At 41.0% G+C, this 22,828-nt stretch overlaps 2 protein-coding genes across 3 annotated transcripts in view; one reads left to right on the top strand and one right to left on the bottom strand.

Moving 5' to 3' along the window:
* The first annotated feature begins 1,157 nt into the window (after window positions 1-1,157).
* On the top strand, window positions 1,158-13,129 carry LOC139546959 (protein lifeguard 3-like). The gene is made up of 12 exons (XM_071355955.1): window positions 1,158-1,295; window positions 2,522-2,753; window positions 2,890-2,960; window positions 3,068-3,132; window positions 3,258-3,311; window positions 3,437-3,487; window positions 3,588-3,627; window positions 5,182-5,219; window positions 5,340-5,427; window positions 11,812-11,907; window positions 12,063-12,116; window positions 12,223-13,129. Exons 2-12 carry the CDS (start codon window positions 2,543-2,545, stop codon window positions 12,370-12,372), a joined length of 918 nt encoding a protein of 305 aa, XP_071212056.1. The 5' UTR covers window positions 1,158-1,295; window positions 2,522-2,542; the 3' UTR covers window positions 12,373-13,129.
* Window positions 13,130-13,693: 564 nt separating this feature from the next.
* Window positions 13,694-22,828, bottom strand: part of LOC139546970 (aspartate--tRNA ligase, cytoplasmic) — a 31,330-nt gene continuing 22,195 nt past the window's right edge. For both annotated transcript variants that reach the window (XM_071355964.1, XM_071355965.1), the window contains 9 exons: window positions 19,729-19,840; window positions 17,343-17,477; window positions 16,488-16,635; window positions 15,656-15,802; window positions 15,309-15,351; window positions 15,114-15,194; window positions 14,874-14,985; window positions 14,607-14,678; window positions 13,694-14,371 (listed from right to left, as the gene is read on the bottom strand). In XM_071355964.1, the coding sequence (XP_071212065.1) occupies window positions 14,280-14,371; window positions 14,607-14,678; window positions 14,874-14,985; window positions 15,114-15,194; window positions 15,309-15,351; window positions 15,656-15,802; window positions 16,488-16,635; window positions 17,343-17,477; window positions 19,729-19,840 (942 nt within the window). In that variant the 3' untranslated portion in view covers window positions 13,694-14,279. The remainder of the gene's footprint in view (window positions 14,372-14,606; window positions 14,679-14,873; window positions 14,986-15,113; window positions 15,195-15,308; window positions 15,352-15,655; window positions 15,803-16,487; window positions 16,636-17,342; window positions 17,478-19,728; window positions 19,841-22,828) is intronic.

The following is a 22,828-nucleotide window of genomic DNA, read 5'->3' on the forward strand; positions in this document are numbered from 1 at the left end:
GGAATTGAGAAATCTCTGACTTCCAAATTCAGTGCGTTCAAGACAACTGGGAACTTGGGGGGGAAAACGAGCTCCGACTAGAAAAAAATCGTTTGAACGGTCATCAAACTCTGAATTCAAGTCCGGAACTGGCGCCTCTTACTAGAGCTGCGACTTTCCGACCTGAAAATCACTAACGTCATGATTTGACCCCGTTTTTCCCAGTTTCCTTGAAAGCACAATTAGGACACCGCTGACGCTTAAACCGACTAGCAAAAACCTAAAACGGACCCTTATCTAAACCAAACCCTAACCTATACATTCTGAAATGAAATATAGGGTTGGGCGTCAGGCGTGTCCTTATAGGCGTTTTCATGTATTGTCCATGTCAGTGCGAACCATATAGCCAAGTCTGAATGTAGTTTCTAGTCAGTTATATTAATTGAATATTGATAACACATACAGTTTACACCCGACAGGTCAAGAGTCTACAAACAAGTAAAGAAACTGACAACTAAACCCAAATGTCTCTAGTCTAGACATCCGCGTTCCCACAATTTTCCAATGCTTCGGGTCTGTTTTTCGAGACTAGTGGTGTTGGGTGATTATGGGCCCAGTCACTTTTCGGTCACTATCGCCTAATTGTTATTTTCCACTTCTGCAGTAAGTATCTGAAACGATTTGGATGCAATACATATTGTGATGTTTACAAGACTACCAGTTAATAGAACATAGTGGAACTTTGGCCAAAATTGTGTACATTGTTTTCCTTTCAAATATATAAACATGAGAGTAGGAACTAGCGACGGGAATTGGGCCTGTGTCGCACTTTGTTTCCAAACAGCGATACCTAGTGACGCCTAAGTTACTAGTATGACATGTAACTAATATTGTATCGAACTATGAAACATTGTTGACACATTGTTACAGTGTAACTTCAGCGGAAATGTTGCTATTTGGTAGTGCCTATTGGAATGTATCTAGTAATCCTGCGTTATTCGGATAGGTATTAAAATAATTTATCCAGCAAATGGTCTCAAAATGTCTTAATAAAGGTGAATAAATAATGGTTTTAATGACAGGCCTTAAAACTTAAATAATTGTTCATTTGGAACAAAACAAAAATAACCACACTTTTTTTCTTACAAATTTAGAATGCATCAGCAGGGGGCATGTTGGGTAAAGATCTCATTACAACTCCGTGAAATGTAGGCGACACAGGAACAGTGTCCCAGACTTGACCAAGCTAAATGATCAAACCATTTAACCGTTAGGTGTTTTACATCGCAGATCGATATCTCATCAGAATCCACTTGGTGAGTATACATGCGTCTTAATGTTTTTGCTAAGTTTTAGTCGAAACTACGTTATGAAATTTAATTCAGACTTTGTTATAACAATCTGGATGGCTATTTTGTACTCACATTTTGTACGATTATTATGGTGTTATACGCATTTATACAGTTGATGCTAGAAGGCTTGTCATGCCAGACAGTGTGGTCTGCTGGGTATTTGTGGTAAATGTGATGTCATCATTAACATCAAACTTGTCATCTGAATCATGCAGGAGTCCCTATCTGAAGTTCCCGAGGCTGTATATGTTAAACCTTAAATACCCTGCTAGTCATAGTGTATTTCCAAAACGCAATATCCCCAAAAAATTTAACATTTGTGTTTTTTCATCAGAAATTATTGCTTATGGGTACCTTCATGTGTATGTAAAATATTACTGTTCTCAGATTTTTTATTCATAGATTTTAGATGTGTATGAACATGTGTTTTTTTTGCACAATATAGGCCTATCCATAGTTTAGCTGAAATGGAATGTTCTTATCCTGTACATTTGACTGTGATGTGTGGTTGTCTTACCTAGCTATCTTAAGATGAATGCACTTACTGTAAGTCGCTCTGGGAGAGCATCTGCTAAATGACTAAAATGTAAATGTTTTACGTACAGATATTACTGTATACAATATTGAAAACATTTACATTTTTTGTATTGATGTCACAAATGTATGGATCTGTACAGTTCTTTATAATTAATTAATTAAATTTAAAAATGTAGTTATTTGTTTCATTGGACTGTGCAAAATCTAGTAGGAGGCTACTACCTATTTCTCTGAGTGAGGCGAACATATAGCATTTAGCAAAAAAACAGGATTATTGGTCTCTGAGAAATGAACCCATCAAGTGATAGATTCTTAACAAATACAGCACATAGGCTATATGTCATTGAACATCATGTCATGATTAGATAGTGAGAAAACACACATCTCTTTCATAGTTTATTTAAACAAGAAAAGCTAATTTACCAACATTTCTGAAAATGTATATATAGCATTATGGGAAGAAAATATGTGATGTCATTGGCATGGTCTAAAAAACGAGGTCAAATCTTTCTGAGTTGGATCACCCTTCAAAACGATTTTTCCCAGTCTGAGCTCTTTTTTCCCCCGCCAGTTGTCTTGAACGCACTGAAGTCGGAGATAGTTCGCAGTTGTTTTGAACGCGGCATAATGTTTCCCTCTTACCCCCTCTTAAGGTGCCCATATCGCATGTCATAATGTCAAAGTCGGATTTCCCTCCAGCCTATGAAGATGCACTACATGGCCCCAGGCCCCGGCATGGGAACTACCCACAGCCCCCACCAGCATATGGACCATACCCTGCTCAGTCCTCAGCACAATACCCAGGACAAGCAGGGTACCCTCTGGGCTACCCTCCATCTGGGATGCCTTATTCCATTCCTCTAGGAATGCCCACCTCCAACACAGGTTCTGGAGCTATTTACTGTACAGTATAATATATGACATATTATGTAACAGAATATAAAAAATATATACTGTTAATATCTGAAGTTTGTCAAAATAGTTTTACTTGGTCATTATTGACTTCATGTCTTTAATGCAGTGGAAGACGATGAATTTGCATATTCTACAGCATGGGAAAGCATTTCTATTCGACATGCATTCATCCGAAAAGTATGAGATCTTATACCTTTTACACATCGACTTCCTAATCACTCAGTCTACTTATACTGGCTGTGATCATGACAGAATTCACCCCCCTTTTTTTTGTGTTGGAACAGGTGTACTTAATATTGGCTGCTCAGCTCATCGTCACTGTATCAATCGTGGCTGTGTTTACATTTGTGTAAGTGTCAACAGTGTGACATTGTATTATCTCTGTCATACCATGTAATATCAATGTGAGGTCTTTTCTGTTTTAGTTTTCTGTTTGTGTAATGCTAACGTTTTAGCATTTTATCTGTATTACAGTGAGGAAGTCCGTGCGTTTGTCATTAGGAACCCAGCCGTGTATTGGGCATCTTTGTAAGTACTTCATATTCCATTAAGGTTCCTAACTACATGTATTACTCATTCATTATTTTTGAATTATATATTATAATAAAACATGAGCAATATTATTTCATAATAATGGCATCTTTTTCTTCCAGCGCTGTTTATTTAGTCACTTACTGCCTTCTTGTCTGCTGCAAAGGGCCAGGGTAAGATTATCCATGCCCTCTTTATACTCTGCACACAACAGTACACCGTTAAACATCAGATAATGATATTTATCTTTTGATCTTAATAATCTTTGTTTAGGAGACGCTTTCCTTGGAACTTTGTGCTGCTGGCCATTTTTGTAAGTAATGCTTGCAAAAAAGAATCTCTATATCATGTCTTAACACATAATGGAACTAAACCTCAGCAAAAAAAGAAACGCCCCTTTTTCAGGACCCTGTCTTTCACAGATAATACGTAAAAATCCAAATAACTTCACAGATCTTCATTGTAAAGGGTTTAAACACTGTTTCCTATGCTTGTTCAATGAACCATAAACAATTAATGAACATGCACCTGTGGAACGGTCGTTAAAACACTAACAGCTTACAGACGGATACTTAGGATACTAAAGAGGCCTTTCTAATGACTCTGAAAAACACCAAAATAAATATGCCCAGGGTCCCTGCTCATCTGCATGAACGTGTCTTAGGCATGAGGACTGCAGATGTGGCCAGGGCAATAAATTGCAATGTCCTTACTGTGACGCCTAAGACTTCGCTACAGGGAGACAGGACGGACAGCTGATCGTCCTCGCAGTGGCAGACCACAGCAACACCTACACAGTATCGGTACATCCGAACATCACACCTGCGCGACAGGTACAGGTTGGCAACAACAACTTCCCGAGTTACACCGGGAACGCACAATCCCTCCATCTGTGCTCAGACTGTCTGCAAAAGGCTAAGAGAGGCTGGACTGAGGGCTTGTAGGCCTGTTGTAAGACAGGTCCTCACCAGACATCACCGGCAACAACGTCGCCTATGGGCACAAACCCACCGTTGCTGTACCAGACAGGCCTGGCAAAAAGTGCTCTTCACTGACGAGTCACGGTTTTGTCTCACCAGGGTTGATGGTTTGATTCGTGTTTATCGTCGAAGGACTGAGCGTTACACCGAGGCCTGTTCTCTGGAGCGGGATCGATTTGGAGGTGGAGGGTCCGTCATGGTCTGGGGCGGTGTGTCACAGCATCATCGGACTGAGCTTGTTGTCATTGCAGGCAATCTCAACGCTGTGCGTTACAGGGAAGACATCCTCCTCCCTCATGTGGTACCCTTCCTGCAGGCTCATCCTGACATGACCCTCCAGCATGACAATGCCACCACGCAGGAAATCAGCCATACTGCTTGTTCTGTGCAAGACAGGAATGTCAGTGTACTGCCATGGCCAGCGAAGAGCCCGCATCTCAATCCCATTGAGCACTTCTGGGACCTGTTGGATCGGAGGGTGAGGGCTAGGGTAATTCCCCCCAGGAATGTCCGTGAACTTGCAGGTGTCTTGGTGGAAGAGTGGGGTAACATCTCACAGCAAGAACTGGCAAAACAGGTGCAGTCCATGAGGAGGAGATGTACTGCAGTACTTCATGCAGCTGGTGGCCACACCAGATACTGACTGTTACTTTTGATTTTGACCCCCCTTTGTTCAGGGACATATTATTCCATTTCTGTTAGATTTCTGTGGAACTTGTTCAGTTTATGTCTCAGTTGTTGAATCTTTTGTTCATACAAATATTTGCACATGTTCAGTTTGCTGAAAATAAACGCAGTTGACAGTGAGAGGACGTTTCTTTTTTTGCTGACTTTACATTACTGTATAGATATGTTATGATTTTAATGTTTTATATGTCATATTTTAGACACTGGCCATGTCCTACATGACAGGAACAATATCAAGGTTTGTTATAGAATTTTCATATTTTTTAATTTTCTTTTACATAATACGACTAGAAATACTCATGTAAGGTGAAGTAGTAATGTTTGTTTTGTGACTCAATCTACTTTGCATTTCTTGCAGCTACTATGACACAAAAGCAGTGTTTCTGACCATTGGAATAACAGCAATAGTGTGCATAATTGTCACCATCTTCTGCTTTCAAACTAAGGTACGTGTATAAAAAACTGCCTCTTTAGAACCTAGCTTGTGAGAGTGTCTTTGTTGTCAGTGTCAAATGACTCTTTTGTCTAGGATTACAATGGGCGACTGTCTTTTAAATATTCATGACATTTTGGGTAAGATCTTGTTCAATTCCTCCTTATGTAATCGATTGTCTAAATAAATAGCATACATTGATTCCCTGGGTTTATTGTGCACATTCCATGGTTGTTAATTTTTGTAGACCTTTCATATGAAGTTATTGGGGCGGCAGGTAGCCTAGTGGTTAGAGCGTTGGGCCGGTAACCTAAAGGTTGCTGGATCGAATCCCAGATCTGACATGGTAAAAATCTGGCAGTTAACCCACTGTTCCCTGGTAGGCCGTCATTTTGAATTTGTTCTTAACTGACTTGCCTACTTAAATAAAGGTTAAATAAATAAAAAATTAAATGCAACATTCCAACTATTGGGTCGTTTGTGTACCTTAATGATTGTCGTTTGACCAATGTTGTGAATAACATGTACAGTTAAAGTCAGAAGTTTACATACACTTAGGTTGGAGTCATTAAAACTTGTTTTTCAACCACTCCACAAATTTCTTGTTAACAAACTATAGTTTTGGCAAGTCGTTTAGGACATCTTCTTTGTGCATGACACAAGTAATTTTTCCAACGATTGTTTACAGACAGATTATTTAACTTATAATTCACTGGATCACAATTCCAGTGGGTGATAGAGGAATTTTATTCCTATGTGTTTGTTAACCAATTCAATTATAACAAAGCAAACACTCTGTCCGTTTCTAAGAATTTGTAAGGTTCTTATTTGCATAAAATAGACAAATACCAGTCTCCAAATTAATCAATAGCTTTATTCTCGAGAGAGCTCTCCTGTGCATATACAAAACAGTTATTTTTATCCCTTCTCTTAAACTAATGCACATACATTACACACTATATTTGGATTATCTCCTGAAGTCTCACCACAGTTTATTACCACTTAGCTGACAGTTCCAGTCCCCCCCAGATACGGAAAACCTGGAGGGGCTCTCGCTGTCTTATTTTATCTCCACAGAGTTACAGCTGGGTCGGTTCAAACATAGGTTAAGGAGTCTCTTTGCTTTCTTTCGGCACACACATACATTCCTTTCTTCCCCAATGGTTATCATTTTTAATTACCCCTTGTCCGTGCCACATAACCTCTAATCCTAATGGTTAAGTTTCTGGGTAGAATTATTTAATCATTTATCTTAAACCTTGAATTTAAGAGCGACTGCTAAATGACTTAAATGTAAATGTAAATAAAATATCTTAACAATCCACCCTTAATGACTAAATAATTCATCCTGACATATCAAACACTATATGTAAACATAAATTTTTATACCAAAACAATACATGTATTTACATTAGATTCCTCATCAATGACTGTTCTCTGTAATTAATCCAATTATAACTCTTTCGTTTTAGGATTTTCATCATAATCTTCATGAAATAAACAGCCTTTAATTAAACATTGAAAACAGTCATCTACCATTGGCTCCTCATAATTAAAATACACAGAGTCTTCCCCTAGGCCTGGAAGTCTGCATTCTTCATCAAAAAATAGTCTAAACATAAAAACAATAAACAACCTAAAAAACCTAAACATTAAAAATTGTCTCATCCAGCTTAGGCTCCTCGTATGAGAAGGAGCCGGGTCCATCTATTAGGTCTGGGGACATGTATTCATCTTTCCACTGGTCAGAGCTCGGAATCGGTCCGTATCTCATCATCTGTAGTGTCATCGATTTCTGGAAATGAGACCTTTCACACCCAGAATCAAACAGTATTCACACGGAACAAAAACACTCATACAGGTGAAAGTGGCCCACAACACAGTGATTATGACAATTTTCCATTTCCCAAACATACTGTCAAATCAATTTGTAAGAGAATTATCCACCCCATAGTTCTCTGCCAGAACCTTGGTCGCTGATCCGTCTGGAGCTGTGTTAGTTAAAAAATAAACGTACAGCAATGAATCCCAATCATTCGACATACCCCGCCCTTTTCTGCCAATTTACATATTGAGAGTCAGTCTATTTTACCAGGCCATGAGGGAGGTGGCGGATAATTGGTCAGAGAACCCTTCACTGCATCCCCAGTCTCATTCACGAATCTCTGTTGCTTATCATAGATGTCATTAATCCAATCCACATTTGTATTTATTGTCAACCACCAATATAATGTAGTTGTTAAGTCTTCACCTATTTGATCCATATTTTTGTATTCATCTGTAACTTCCCTGAGGATGCCAATAGCATCCATCTAAACTCCCATCCTGGTCAAAACTCCTCTTGTGCCTACTTTAGCCTCCTATAACTGACCTCTGATGACTAACTCGAACTGGTTTGACCAATAACCCCGGGGCGCAATTTCCCGACCACCCTTTTTGGTAGTTTCTGTCGTATGCGTCCTTTGCTGGTACGAGCCCACCCTACATCAGTTATAGGTGCTGTGAGGTTAAGAATTGTCTCCTGTCCTTCCAAACCTAAGTCCGTCACATTAACGATTACCTTTCAGCCATTCAAATCATCTAAGTTCTCGGTGCCATCCTTGTATCTTTAACACTGGTACTCATCAGGAGTTAAAGTGAACCGAGGTGGGTTGGCTGAGTACTTCAATCTGGCCATCCCAATCCCTGTACAGTTATTTGCTTTCCTAGGGAATTGTTTAATGTTTACCTTAAATCCTACATCTTGATCTTCTTATTTTGTTAGTAACTCATTAGTGAATTATATAGTTTATCTTTTACTTCTTATCAATGACAATGGCGTCATAGAATTAGTACCTACAGGTGGTGGATTTGGATGTATCAGAAAGGTTTCAAAGACTAGGATGCAGCTCAGAGCCCCTACTCTTCCCAAAAACCGCCAACCCCCTCCTGCCCTTAGTCGGTCTGCTAGGTACCACCCCATACTCACACTTCTAGGAGCACACACGGTGAGGAACTGTCGGGGTAGGAAATCTTCGTTTAAGGAGGTAACCCCCGGACCCTGTTGGTTCTCGGTTCTTCTCCTAACTCTGTGTGATCAGCAGTGCTTATATGGGTACATACCTTCTTGCAGTTGGTAACGTGGACCCAAGTGACTCTCAGCTATTCTAATGGCAAAGCGGTGGTTTAACAGAACCTGGTATGGGCCTTCCCAACGGGGCTGCTTCCCGTCTATTCTCCTCAGGGACTGGACCCCCCCCAGTCTCCTGGTTGGATTGAGTGAATCACCTTCTCCTGTCATTCACCTGTTGGACACAAAATCTTGGGCATACGGGTTTGGTTACCAGAAAGTCTTCTCATGGGTTCTGCTAGTATATCTTCAACTTCTATGTCTACTTGTCTACTTGTTCTGGTCCCTAACTCTGGCATTTTATTTGTTCTACCTGATTAGCTAAAATGTCATCCATTATTTAAAGGCATATATCCTAGTAAACCACTCTAGGGATACTATCTTGACCTAATATTCTAGCTTATTTATTACAATTTTATTTTGTATTTTTTTAATTAGTAGTTCATTATCACATAGGCCACTAGGCCACGACATCTTTCCTATCCTGCCTAGGCCACTGGGCCATCAATAGGCCACTAGGCCCTCATCCCTCCGTTGATACCTGGCTCCGCCCATGTATCAATCTTGATCACATCTAAACAATGACTTAGGTAAAATTAGAGAGGTTGCCTTTGTGCCAATCTAGTAACTTCCTTAACTGTGGCTCAAAGCTGACTTTCCTGCAGTAATTCTTTGTCTATACTAACTTCCTCCTTCAAGTGAGAATCTGTGTGTGTGGGTGTTGCTTTCCGACAGCCCTTTTTGCTTCCTCTTCTGTCTGTCAATTATATGGGTTGTTGCCAAATCTTGACTAAGTGTCTTACTGTCTGAACTCATAGATTCTGGAAAGATTACCTGTCTATGGTGGCCATCTCTAAAGTAATTACATAGGTTGATTAAGGTTATCTCTGTGTTCTCAATAATTCGGAATCAACACAAATGTAATTTATCCCTGTCCTGTTGGCCTAGATTATGTTCTAAATACTTAACATAAATCTACCGTTAATCCAAGGCTATGCCATTTCTTTCTTCTCATTGGTTCAAATTACACTATGTAAAAGAACTATAAACTTATTCATAATTATCAATTACTCAATTTTCCTTAAAATCAGTATCACAAATTACCTCTAATTCTCCATCCAAATGGCCCTCCCATGAGGCTGATCAGAGCACAAGGGAAAGCCATGATAGAGATCAAGAGTCATACCACCCTTTTACATTCGTTTTCCATACTATATTAGACAAATTGAAGAAAAACCATCAAACAATTTCTTACATGTTGTATCCCAGGTTCCCAGTACATTCCCTTATCAAAAGAATTCACGTGTTTTAAAACTCAAAAAATAAAACTTCTCATATTTCACATGTGTGTACCCCTTTTAGATATCGTTTCTCTAGGAAAATGGAAACATCCACAAACCCAAAGGCTAAAAACAAACATATCCAGGCCTTTGCAATTTTGGTAGAAACATGCCTCTGTCTCACTCGCTCCCTTCAAGATAACAGCCCCGGGAAACATTTCCAAAGAAAAACAATGAAGCATTCCTTTTCCCAGAAAAACCACTTTGTCAGACTACCCGGACTCAGAAATCCAACCGTTGACTACAAACAAAACCTAATAATCATTCCTTTTAAATTATTCTCCTCACTGGTCATATGTGAAACCCATTCGCAGACAGTCTCCCAAAATTCTTAATAGGAATATCCTTTCATTAGATACCCACAACTGTGATTAACGTGCACTGTCCCTTTAAAATAATATTAACTAACCTGCAATCCCCTTTACCGACCGGACATGGTTCCACGTAATGGAAACAGATTATAATGTTTAGAATACGTTAACTTCCTCTTCAAATCCACTGGTGTTACCTAAACAATCAAACCAAAAAGTTCTCTCTCTTCCTTTCCTCTCTTGACTTTTTTTTACTCGGTCACAATGTTTACAGGGAGCCTTACACTCCCGGGCGACATGTCCTGTCTCATCGCAATTGAAACCTTTTCTATCCTTCTTGGTTAGACACTCTCGGTTATTATGACCTGTTTTGTTACAATATTTACACGGTGCCTCACAATCCCTGGCAAAGTGCCCGCTCTGGCTACAATTATAACATTTCTCATTATTTCTATCTGTCCCCTTTCCTCCCTTGCTGGAAGGTTTCTGTTTACAATCGCGGTGATTATGGCCCTTTTTATCTACAAGGTTCATTACATTCTCTAGCGAAATGTCCGTCTTTATTACAATTGAAACATTTTCTCTCTCCCTTTCTCCCTCCCTCTGACTTTCCCTTTCTGTCTGCCCTAGTCCTGTTCTCACTGTCTTATCTCTATTGGCTCTGTCTTCTAGCACTGCCATTAGGAACTCATCTTTCCTGGGCTTATGTCTATTCTTCTCTCCTACATCAGAGGTTTTTCTGAATAGTCCTGATCGGTTCTGATTCGGTAAATGTGTCTGATATTTCCCCCTCCACGCTTGGTCTACTAAAGAAGGATATAGTTTTTGACTCCCACCCCCGCCCAATTGGCTATCTTTTTCGGCTGCTGACCATCGTTATGTTTGGAGGAAAAAAGGGGAGGCTTGCAAACCAAAGAACACCATCCCAACCGTGAAGCACGGGGGTGGCAGCATCATGTTGTGGGGGTGCTTTGCGGCAGGAGGGATTGGTGCATTTCACAAAATAGATGGCATCATGAGGGAGGAAAATCATGTGGATATATTGAAGCAACATCTCAAGACATCAGTCAGGAAGTTAAAGCTTGGTCGCAAATGGGTCTTCCAAATGGACAATGACCCCAAGCATACTTCCAAAGTTGTGGCAAAATAGCGTAAGGACAACAAAGTCAAGGTATTGGAGTGGCCATCACAAAGCCCTGACCTCAATCCTATAGAAAAATTGTGGGCAGAACTGAAAAAGCGTGTGCGAGCAAGGAGGCCTCCAAACCTGACTCAGTTACACTAGCTCTGTCAGGAGGAATGGACCAAAATTCACCCAACTTATTATGGGAAGCTTGTGGAAGGCTACCTGAAACATTTGGCCCAAGTTAAACAATTTAAAGGCAATGCTACCAAATACTAATTGAGTGTATGTAAACTTCTGATCCACTGGGAATGTGACAAAAGAAATAAAAGCTGAAATAAATCACTCTACTATTATTCTGACATTTGACATTCATAAAATGAAGTGGTGATCCTACCTGACCTAAGACAGGGAATATTTACTAGGATTAAATGTCAGGAATTGTGATGAATGTATTTGGCTAAGGTGTATGTAAACTTCCGACTTCAACTGTATATGTCTATGCTTACGACAGGTGGATTTTACATCTTGTGGGGGACTTTTCAGTATTCTTGCCATCGTAGTCTTGGTTACTGGGATCATCACAGCCATCGTACTATCCTTTAAATATGTAAGTGCCTCAGTTTGGTCAAAAGTTGAAGTGCATTAATAGTAATATGCATGCATCTTTCACATTTTAATGCACTTTGATTGTCTCTATTTGCACGAATCTGAGAAATGAAGGCCTATACATACAAAATGTCCTGTGTTTTCTTTCACTCACAGGTCCCATGGCTTCATATGCTCTATGCTGCAATTGGAGCTGTCGTTTACACCCTGGTGAGTTTGTTTTTTCTTATATATATCAAAGGGAATAGAATGGTGACTTTCTTCATTTCTCTTGAACCAACCTGTATGTATGAAATTAACCATTTTTATTTTGTAGTTTTTAGCATACAACACCCAGCTTCTCATCGGAAACCGCAAGCTTTCCATCAGCCCAGAGGAGTATGTTTTTGGAGCACTTTCACTTTATGTTGATATTGTCCAGATCTTCATTTTCCTCCTGCAACTAGTTGGGGCTTCCACAGATTAAAGGCAGGAGGATGACATACGACCTAGTGTGGATAGATCCTTCTTATATTGTATTTTTTCACCTCAAACTGTTGCTGCTCATACAGGACTGTAAATTATACTTATTTTTTTGTCTTTTAAATCCATTAACATAACCCTATGAGAGTGCTGCAAACTTTCAATTAAGATTATATATTTATAGTATATTTACTTATTATTCCCAGAATGGATGTTGGTTATGTGATGATTTGGTAAGTTATGAATGCAATATGCATACATGATTGTCTGAATCGCATTTGATTTGACCTACATATGTTTAAAATACATTTCGTTGCCTTTTTCCTTAAACTGTAAGAATGGAAAACATAATTAATGCATTGTCAAAATGGCTCAATAAACTGTCTTTGTATGCATCCATTGGTGGTGTTATAGTTAAACAAGGCCAGAGGGGGTGTGGTATATGGCCTATACCACGGCTAAGGGCTGTTAGCGTGACGCAACGCAGAGTGCCTGGACAGAGCCCTTAGCCGTGGTGGCCATATATCATAAACCACCAAGGTGCCTTATTTCTATTATAAACTTGTTACCGACGTAATTAGAGCAGTAAAAATATGTTTTAGCATACACCACGTCTGTCAGCCAATCAGGGCTCGACCCACCCAGTTTATAAAACAAATGACGGTATATTCTAACATCGCTTCCATTTTCCTCAATTGGAAATGTGATAACTGTAGAAAAGTTTACTTTATCAGAATCAATAATTAAAGACAATATCTCAAGGTTCTGTTTGTCATGCAGTTTTTGTGTGAGAAAGCAATTATTGCATGGGGACTTTTTCAACCCAACTGAATCAGGATGGCATAGAGATGGGAAGTAATGAAAAAGGCATGTTCTCTTATACAGATTATTAGTGTGTGAACTTCTCCAATTATGAGCCTACTGAGAATGGGTGATTTCATACACTGTGCCAGTTCACTATGGTCCTTTTCCTTACAAAAAGCACTTCATGTCAAAATGTAACAAACCCTGAAGTATGTTTCAAACATGACAGCATTCCTCCTGAAAGGTAATCAAAAGACTTCTACATGAATGTTTCTCAAGTGACAGGGCTTATAGTGATGAACAAAGCAAGCTCCTTAGCACATTACCCATAGCAAAGAACGTGTAGAATATAATAGGGGTTGTTTCCCCCCATTGTTTTCAATGACTTGGTTAGTGGCTCCTTGAGCGATCGAGATATCATATAACCGAGGGACTCCAGTAACCCAATACAGATGTATGCACCCCGAAACTAAGGATTGTCTTTTTGAAATAAGAGCGCAAAGATGGAAAGCGAAACAAGCTTTTTGGAAGTACTTTTATTTATTTTTTCCTCCAATTACTTTAAAAACAATTGCAATAATTAAAAATTATGTCACCAGACCAAGACTATTTATTAGTCATACCTCTGTACTCTGACAAAGACTGGTATCAAAGTTGATAAACCCTATAGAAAAGTGTTAGACATAAAACACAGATTTATTATCCCCATTGGTGAGCCTAGGGAAGCCTGGAAACTGTTTGTACTTTTGCCTACTCCATTGTCAAGCCAAACTTGGCATGACAAGTCCATAAGCAGTTGGCAAGATAGCAGAAACAGACAGGCACTCAAGCTAATTCTAAGTTATTGCATCTCTAAATCATATTCCACTTCTATAATGTCTTCAAATTATTTATCCCTTATATTATGGTTCTATTTCTTCCCGTGTCATTTTCTATAACTGAATACTGGTAACTGTCGTAGCCTGGCTTGATTATCTATTATTCTCTTGTTAATCACAGTGGCACTTCAGTGTTGTGCCACTAATGTCTCCTCTGTCTGGTGTGTTGGAGATTAAAATGTAGTTTCCCCGTGTCCTGCATCTGTGTCCAATGGCGATCGATAGCCGCTCAGGGGGTCAGGCGTTTGGGATCACGGGGGAACATGGAGGTCTGGCGGACGTTGTGAAGACCCAGGTAGAGCATGCAGACTCTCTCAAGTCCTGAGGGAAACAATTCACATGCCAGCATTACAGTGCACTTACAATGACTATATTTAGAGTACCTTGACAACGTCTTCCATGCCGAGTATACTTACAATGAGTATATTTAGAATAGATGTACAATGGATTTCTTTTTGAATATATTTACAATGAGTGCATTTAGATTAGATTGACAATGGTCTTTCTTATTGAGAGGGTATGGGCCAAGGTTTAGAGTCAGTATTTTATTTCTTACCAATGCCACCACCTCCATGTGGGGGAGCTCCGTATCGGAAGGAGTCAATGTAGGACTTGATCTTCTCCAGGTCTGCAGCAACACAAATCATTGTAATATTTGATACTAGCATCACCACTTTACATATTAGCACCAGCCACCAGTGTATTCGTAACACAGTAATAATATGCAGATTCTCTAGCAATCGCTTAAGAGAAGAAAAGAAGCTTGAGTTACTGATTGCCTTGTTATTCAGGGCAGCCATATTGGTCAGAGTTGTTTCATTACCAATGTTGTGGTGCATGGCCCTCTCAGTGAGCAGCTGGGCATCGTGGATCCTCTGGGCTCCAGAGAGGATCTCCTCTCCTCTCATGAACATGTCGTATGAGTTGGAGTATTTCTGGGAGGAAACATCAGTCAAGTCATTTACACCTCTGGTATAACATTGCCAATGTCCTGCCACAATGGTGTCATGATCAACCTGGTGAAGTGTGGTGTGTGTATGTCTGTGTTTAGTGACTTGCATACTTTATCGTTGGGGTCAGGCATGGTGTAGAAGGGCCTCACTGCCAGGGGGTACTTGTCCAGCACGTAGAAGTCAGTGTCATACTAACAGAAAGGCAATAAAGAGATGAGTTAGTCTGCTTTGCAGCCTAAAATGCTCAGCACGTACCATCTAGAATAATTTAAAATCTGTTGACAAAGAAACTGAACATAACATACCTTTTCTTTCACCAGACGACCAAGCAGCTTCTCATTGGGAGTGCTATGAAAAACGTTTTAAAAGATCATGTTATTTTCAGTAGGTAAAAAAAAAAAAAAAAAAGGCCTTTATTTGCTCTTTACATGTTTTTATTTTTCACATTTTAGTCATGAAGCAGACGCTCTTATCCAGAGCGACTTACAGGAGCAATTAGGGTTAAGTGCCTTGCTTAAGGGCACATTGTCAGATTTTTCACCTGGTCGGCTCTGGGATTCGACCAGTAACCATTCGGTTACTGGCCCAATGCTCTTAACCGCTATGCTACTTGCCGACCCATTTTAATGTCTTATGTTGACCTGCTACTGACCTGAGGTCCTCCTCGTCTCCCATCTCCACCCCGGCTTCCCGGAGCATGGCCACGCCTTCCGAATACTCCAGCCTAAGAGTGGGCTCCAGGAACTTGAATGGCTCGCTGGGGTACTGCTTCCCCACCGTCTGGATCTCTGTCTGGAACCTGGCCAACACACACGACACAGACACACACACACGTGAAAAAGGTAATTCAGCAACTCTTGGAGGACAGTAGAAGTTGATAAAGTGCCTCTATTGTTAAAAGGAAAACTTTCCCTTAAAACACACAGTCACACAAGCGCAGACACAACTGGGTCACTCAAATAAAATACTAATCTTGGTTAACCCAGAACTAAAGTCTTGCGCAATTGATCAAATACTCGAGTAAGTTCTGGGTCCATACGTGTTAAGAGAAGAGATCGAATGAGAATCGGAACTGGAACGAAGCGCTCTACCCTCTCTTTGTAAATTACTGGCAAGTCGATGAGCCAAATGTCCCCTCCCCTTCCGAAATTCAAAAGATGCTAACACCTGTGAAATCGGGATTTGTCCAATGCGCCGGACTGAAAGCTGCTCGTTATCTCACGCATCCCGTTGTATCATGACAGATCTACGGCACCACTTATGTTTAAGTAGTATGTCCACGAGAGATTACCCAAATACCACCTGCTCCCTCAGCACAGATGCAATGCCATTTCATACCAGGAGATGGTGGTGGAGGCACGCATTTACTTTATATGGGGCTCATCCACTTGCTCAGTTACAGCCCTGAAACAGGCCCTCGAAAGTTTAAACCATACTAACTCACTTTGTTTGCAAATATGTGTTAAAAGTGAATCCCAGCTTACTTGTCTCGGAGTCCTTTGAAGATCTGAACCATGGTGTCGGTGATGGACTCGATCACTTCATGATAGTGGTAGTTGAACGCCAACTCAATATCCAGGCCCACAAACTCTGTCAGATGACGGTGGGTGTTGGAGTCTTCTGCTCTGAACACTGGAACGGAGAACATCTTCAGTTAGTAACAGCGACGTCGTATTTCAGTATGAAGATTAGATCCATCACCCCAGAGATAAACTAGAGGCACCCTATTCCCTTTATAGTGCACTACTTTTGACCAGGGAATAGGGCACCATTTGGTACACAGCCTAGACATGTGAGACTACGGGGGGGGGGGGGGGGGTCAATACTCCTCTGGTTACATGTGGATCCGGCCAGGTGAGGCCGTGTTGACCTACCTCACAAAGAGACATTGTGCAACCTTACACAAGCCAGTCAGATACATTATGTTTCCTATTGCTCAACATGAGCCCTATCACAACACCGTCTATGTGTAAAAATGTGTTGTGTTTGCAGTTATCTGCCCAGGTTTAATATTGTGTAAGCCACTGTTTGTTTGTTGACTACATAACTAGACTGACTGGTGTATTCAACCCAATATTCCAAATTAATTCCCATTATTGGATACAGGGGAGATAGGTGAACGGCTTAGAGATGTGGTATTATATATAGATTAATATTATTATTTATTTTTTTACTTTATCCAGACAGTTGGAAACAAAGGGGGAGACAGACCAGATGGAACACATAAGTAAGGGTGGACACAGGGATTGAACCCCGGTCTCCGGTGGTGAGTAGCGTACACGTGCCTGGCTAGTAGCATTCCCGCTAGACCATTGGTTCTTCACAAGGTGCTGCCTTACCTGGTCCCACACAGAACACCTTGTCAAAGTCAGCACAGATACACATCTGCTTGTAGAGCTGGGGAGACTGGGCCAGGTAGGCGCTGGTTTTGAAGTAGGACACAGTGAAGACGTTCGCCCCACCCTCACTGGCAGCTAGAGAGGAGAAAGACACCTTTTAGTCAACTATCCCAGGAGAGAAGCAACACATGGCACAAAAATCATCTGTCTGTAGTGAACGGCCTTTTTTCAAGTCGTCTATGTGATGACACCATTTCCTAACAGCGCCATTAACTTATTTACGCACGTGTTAGACGTTCATGTCATATACAGTGGGGAGAACAAGTATTTGATACACTGCCGATTTTGCAGGTTTTCCTACTTACAAAGCATGTAGAGGTCTGTAATTTTTATCATAGGTACACTTCAACTGTGAGAGACAGAATCTAAAACAAATATCCAGAAAATCACATTGTATGATTTTTAAGTAATTAATTTGCATTTTATTGCATGAAATAAGTATTTGATACATCAGAAAAGCAGAACTTAATATTTGGTACAGAAACCTTTGTTTGCAATTACAGAGATCATACATTTCCTGTAGTTCTTGACCAGGTTTGCACACACTGCAGCAGGGATTTTGGCCCACTCCTCCATACAGACCTTCTCCAGATCCTTCAGGTTTGGGGGCTGTCGCTGGGCAATACGGACTTTCAGCTCCCTCCAAAGATTTTCTATTGGGTTCAGGTCTGGAGACTGGCTAGGCCACTCCAGGACCTTGAGATGCTTCTTACGGAGCCACTCCTTAGTTGCCCTGTCTCTGTTTTTCCGGTCGTTGTCATGCTGGAAGACCCAGCCACGACCCATCTTCAATGCTCTTACTGAGGGAAGGAGGTTGTTGGCCAAGATCTCGCGATACATGGCCCCATCCATCCTCCCCTCAATACGGTGCAGTCGCCCTGTCCCCTTTGCAGAAAAGCATCCCCAAAGAATGATGTTTCCACCTCCATGCTTCACGGTTGAGATGGTGTTCTTGGGGTTGTACTCATCCTTCTTCTTCCTCCAAACACGGCGAGTGGAGTTTAGACCAAAAAGCTATATTTTTGTCTCATCAGACCACATGACCTTCTCCCATTCCTCCTCTGGATCATCCAGATGGTCATTGGCAAACTTCAGAAGGGCCTGGACATGCGCTGGCTTGAGCAGGGGGACCTTGCGTGCGCTGCAGGATTTTAATCCATGACGGCGTAGTGTGTTACTAATGGTTTTCTTTGAGACTGTGGTCCCAGCTCTCTTCAGGTCATTGACCAGGTCCTGCCGTGTAGTTCTGGGTTGATCCCTCAACTTCCTCATGATCATTGATGCCCCACGAGGTGAGATCTTGCATGGAGCCCCAGACCAAGGGTGATTGACCGTCATCTTGAACTTCTTCCATTTTCTAATAATTGCGCCAACAGTTGTTGCCTTCTCACCAAGCTGCTTGCCTATTGTCCTGTAGTCCATCCTAGCCTTGTGCAGGTTTACAATTTTATCCCTGATGTCCTTACACAGCTCTCTGGTCTTGGCCATTGTGGAGAGGTTGGAGTCTGTTTGATTGAGTGTGTGGACAGGTGTCTTTTATATAGGTATCGAGTTCAAACAGGTGCAGTTAATACAGGTAATGAGTGGAGAACAGGAGGGCTTCTTAAAGAAAAACGAACAGGTCTGTGAGAGCCGGAATTCTTACTGGTTGGTAGGTGATCAAATACTTATGTCATGCAATAAAATGCAAATTAATTACTTAAAAATCATACAATGTGATTTTCTGGATTTTTGTTTTAGATTCCGTCTCTCACAGTTGAAGTTTTACTATGATAAAAATTACAGACCTCTACATGCTTTGTAAGTAGGAAAACCTGCAAAATCGGCAGTGTATCAAATACTTGTTCTCCCCACTGTAGTAGATTGTCTGATGTGTTTTCCTTTACAGAAGGGTGGTCACATAGAACATTTTGTACAGGGTACATGTGATGGGTGTTGGCAGAGGTGAATGCGGTTTTTAGATTAGCGCACACTGTTGATCCGCAGCTGCTCTCACCCGAAAAGGCGGCAATTTTAAATGCGTCAATGCCAGGCTGGGTTGAATGCCATTGGCTCCTACCAAAGATGAGGAAGTGAAAGCAACACTTGTTTCACCACAGCTCAGTTTTAAAAAACTATCACATTTGGGGTTGTGGTAGCAAGTACTGTAGTAAACAACACTGTTGTGTTACACATTTCTATGGCTACAAAATGTGACACATGGTCACACATTGTCTATGTGCTCACGCTTGTGAAGTGCAATTGAGAGTCAGCTCATCAAAGAGCACAAATGACCAGGTAGTCAGAGTCGAGCCTGCGCTGCTTTATATGAGCTCAGTGCTGGTACCTGAAATGATTTTGGGGGTCTGGATCTCCACAAAGCCCTTGTTGGTCAGGGTGTCTCTAAAGAGCTGGCACACTCCGGATTGCAGGCGGAAGATGGCCTGGCTGGTCGTTGTCTACCAGAGGAGAAACAAGCAGAAACACACACAATGCCAAAAAAAAGAGAAAAAAAAGCAGTCAATTAAATTCAACTTCCTGAGAGGGAACTTCATGTGTGGTGACGGATTGCTACACAAGACACATAACATAAAACATGTACAGTATAAAGGATTGGAAGCATTCTATGCAATCGCAGGAGATATAAATATACAGTACCAGTCAAATGTTTGGACACACCTACTCATTCAAAGGGTTTTTCGTATTTATTTTTTTACATTGTAGAATAAAAGTGAAGACATCAAAACTATGAAATAACACATATGGAATGTAACCAAAGGGGTGTTAAACAAATCTAAATATATTTGAGATTCTTCAAAGTAGACACCATTTGCATTGATGACAGCTTTGCACACTCTAGGCATTCTCTCAACCAGCTTCACCTGGAATGCTTTTTCAAGTCTTGAAGGAGTTCCCACATATGCTGAGCACTTGGCTGCTTTTCCTTCACTCTGTGGTCCAACTCATCCCAAACCATCTCAATTGGGTTGAGGTCGGGTGATTGTGGAGGCCAGGTCATCTGATGCAGCACTCCTTTCCTCTCCTTCTTCGTCAAATAGCCCTTACACAGCCTGGAGTTGTGTTTTGAGTCATTGTCCTGTTTTAAAACAAATGATAGTCCCACTAGGCGCAAACCAGATGGGATGGCGTATCGCTGCAGAATGCTGTGGTAGCCATGCTGGTTAAGTGGCCCTTGGATTCTAAATAAATCACAGTGTCACCAGCAAAGCACACCTCTTCCTCCATGCTTCACGGTGGGAACCACACACGCCGAGATCATCCGTTCACCTACTCTGCGGCTCACAAAGCCACGGCGGTTGGAACCAAAAATCTCACATTTGGACTCATCAGACCAAAGGAAAGATTTTCACTGGTCTAATGTCCATTGCTTGTGTTTCTTAGCCCAAGCAAGTCTCTTCTTCTTATTGGTGTCCTTTAGTAGTGGTTTCCATGCAGCAATTCGACCATGAAGGCCTGATTCACACAGTCTCCTCTGAACAGTTGATGTTGAGATGTGTCTGTTACTTGAACTCATTTATTTGGGCTGCAATTTCTGAGACTGGTAACTCTAATGAACTTATCCTCTGCAGCAGAAGTAACTCTGGGTCTTCCTTTCCTGTGGCGGTCCTCATGAGAGACAGTTTCATCATAGTGCTTGATGGTTTTTGCGACTGCACTTTTTTTCCCAGATTGACTGACCTTCATGTCTTAAAGTAATGATGGCCTGTCGTTTATCTTTGCTTATTTGAGCTGTTCTTGCCATAATATGGACTTGGTCTTTTACCAAATAGGGCTATCTTCTGTATACCACCCCTACCTTGTCACAACCCAACTGATTGGTTCAAATGCATTAAGGAAAGAAATTCCAAAAATGCACTTACATTTACATTACATTTAAGTCATTTAGCAGACGCTCTTATCCAGAGCGACTTACAAATTGGTGCATTCACCTTATGATATCCAGTGGAACAACCACTTTACAATAGTGCATCTAATTAAGGCACACCTGTTCATTGAAAAGCATTCCAGGTGACTATGTCGTGAAGCTGGTTGAGAATATGCCAAGAGTGTGCAAACTCGTCATCAAGACAAAGGGTGGCTACTTTGACAAATCAAAAATATATTTGATTTGTTTAACACTTTTTTGGTTAATACATGATTTCATGTGTGTTATTTCATATAGTTATGTCTACTCTATTATTCTACAATGTAGAAAACAGTAAAAAATAAAGAAAACTCCTGAAATGAGTAGGTGTGTTCAAACCTGTATATACAATTGAAGTCGGATGTTTACATACACCTTAGTCAAATACATTTAAACTCAGTTTTTCACAATTCCATACATTTAATCCTAGTAAAAATTCCCTGTCTTAGGTCAGTTAGGATCACCACTTTATTTTAAGAATGTGAAATGTCAGATCAATAGCAGAGAGAATGATTTACTTAAGCTTTTATTTCTTTCATCGCATTCCCAGTGGGTCAGAAGTTTACATACACTCAATTAGTATTTGGTAGCATTGCCTTTAAATTGTTTAACTTGGGTCAAACGTTTCAGGTAGCCTTCCACAAGCGTCCCACAATAAGTTGGGTGAATTTTGGCCCATTCCTCCTGACAGAGCTGGTGTAACTGGGTCAGGTTTGTAGGCCTCCTTGCTCGCTCACATTTTCTATAGGATTGAGGTCAAGGCTTTGCGATGGCCACTCCAATACCTTGACTTTGTTGTCCTTAAGCCATTTCGCCACAACTTTGGAAGTATGCTTGGGGTCATTGTCCATTTGGAAGACCTATTTGCGACCAAGCTTTAACTTCCTGACTGATGTCTTGAGATGTTGCTTCAATATATCCACATGATTTTCCTCCCTCATGATGCCATCTATTTTGTGAAGTGCACCAGTCTCTCCTGCAGAAAAGCACCCCCACAACATGATGCTGACACCCCCGTGCTTCACGGTTGGGATGGTGTTCTTCGGCTTGCAAGCCTCCCCCTTTTCCCTCCAAACATAACGATGGTCATTATGGCCAAACAGTTCTATTTTTCTTTCATCAGACCAGAGGACATTTCTCCAAAAAGTATGATCTTTGTCCCCATGTGCAATTGCAAACCGTAGTCTGGGTTTTTTTAATGGCGGTTTTGGAGCAGTGGCTTCCTACTTTGCTGAGCGGCCTTTCAGATTATGTCGATATAGGACTCATTTTACTGTGGATAAAGATACTTTTATACCTGTTTCCTCCAGCATCTTCACAAAGTCCTTTGCTGTTGTTCTGGGACTGATTTGCACTTTTCGCACCAAAGTACGTTCATCTCTAGGAGACAGAACACGTCTCCTTCCTGAGCGGTATGACGGCTGCGTAGTCCCATGGTGTTTATACTTGCGTTCTATTGTTTGTACAGATGAACATGGTACCTTCAGGCGTTTGGAAATTGCTTCCACGGATGAACCAGACT

The sequence above is a fragment of the Salvelinus alpinus genome, chromosome 20, assembly GCF_045679555.1.
Source record: "Salvelinus alpinus chromosome 20, SLU_Salpinus.1, whole genome shotgun sequence".
Taxonomy (NCBI): Eukaryota; Metazoa; Chordata; class Actinopteri; order Salmoniformes; family Salmonidae; genus Salvelinus; species Salvelinus alpinus.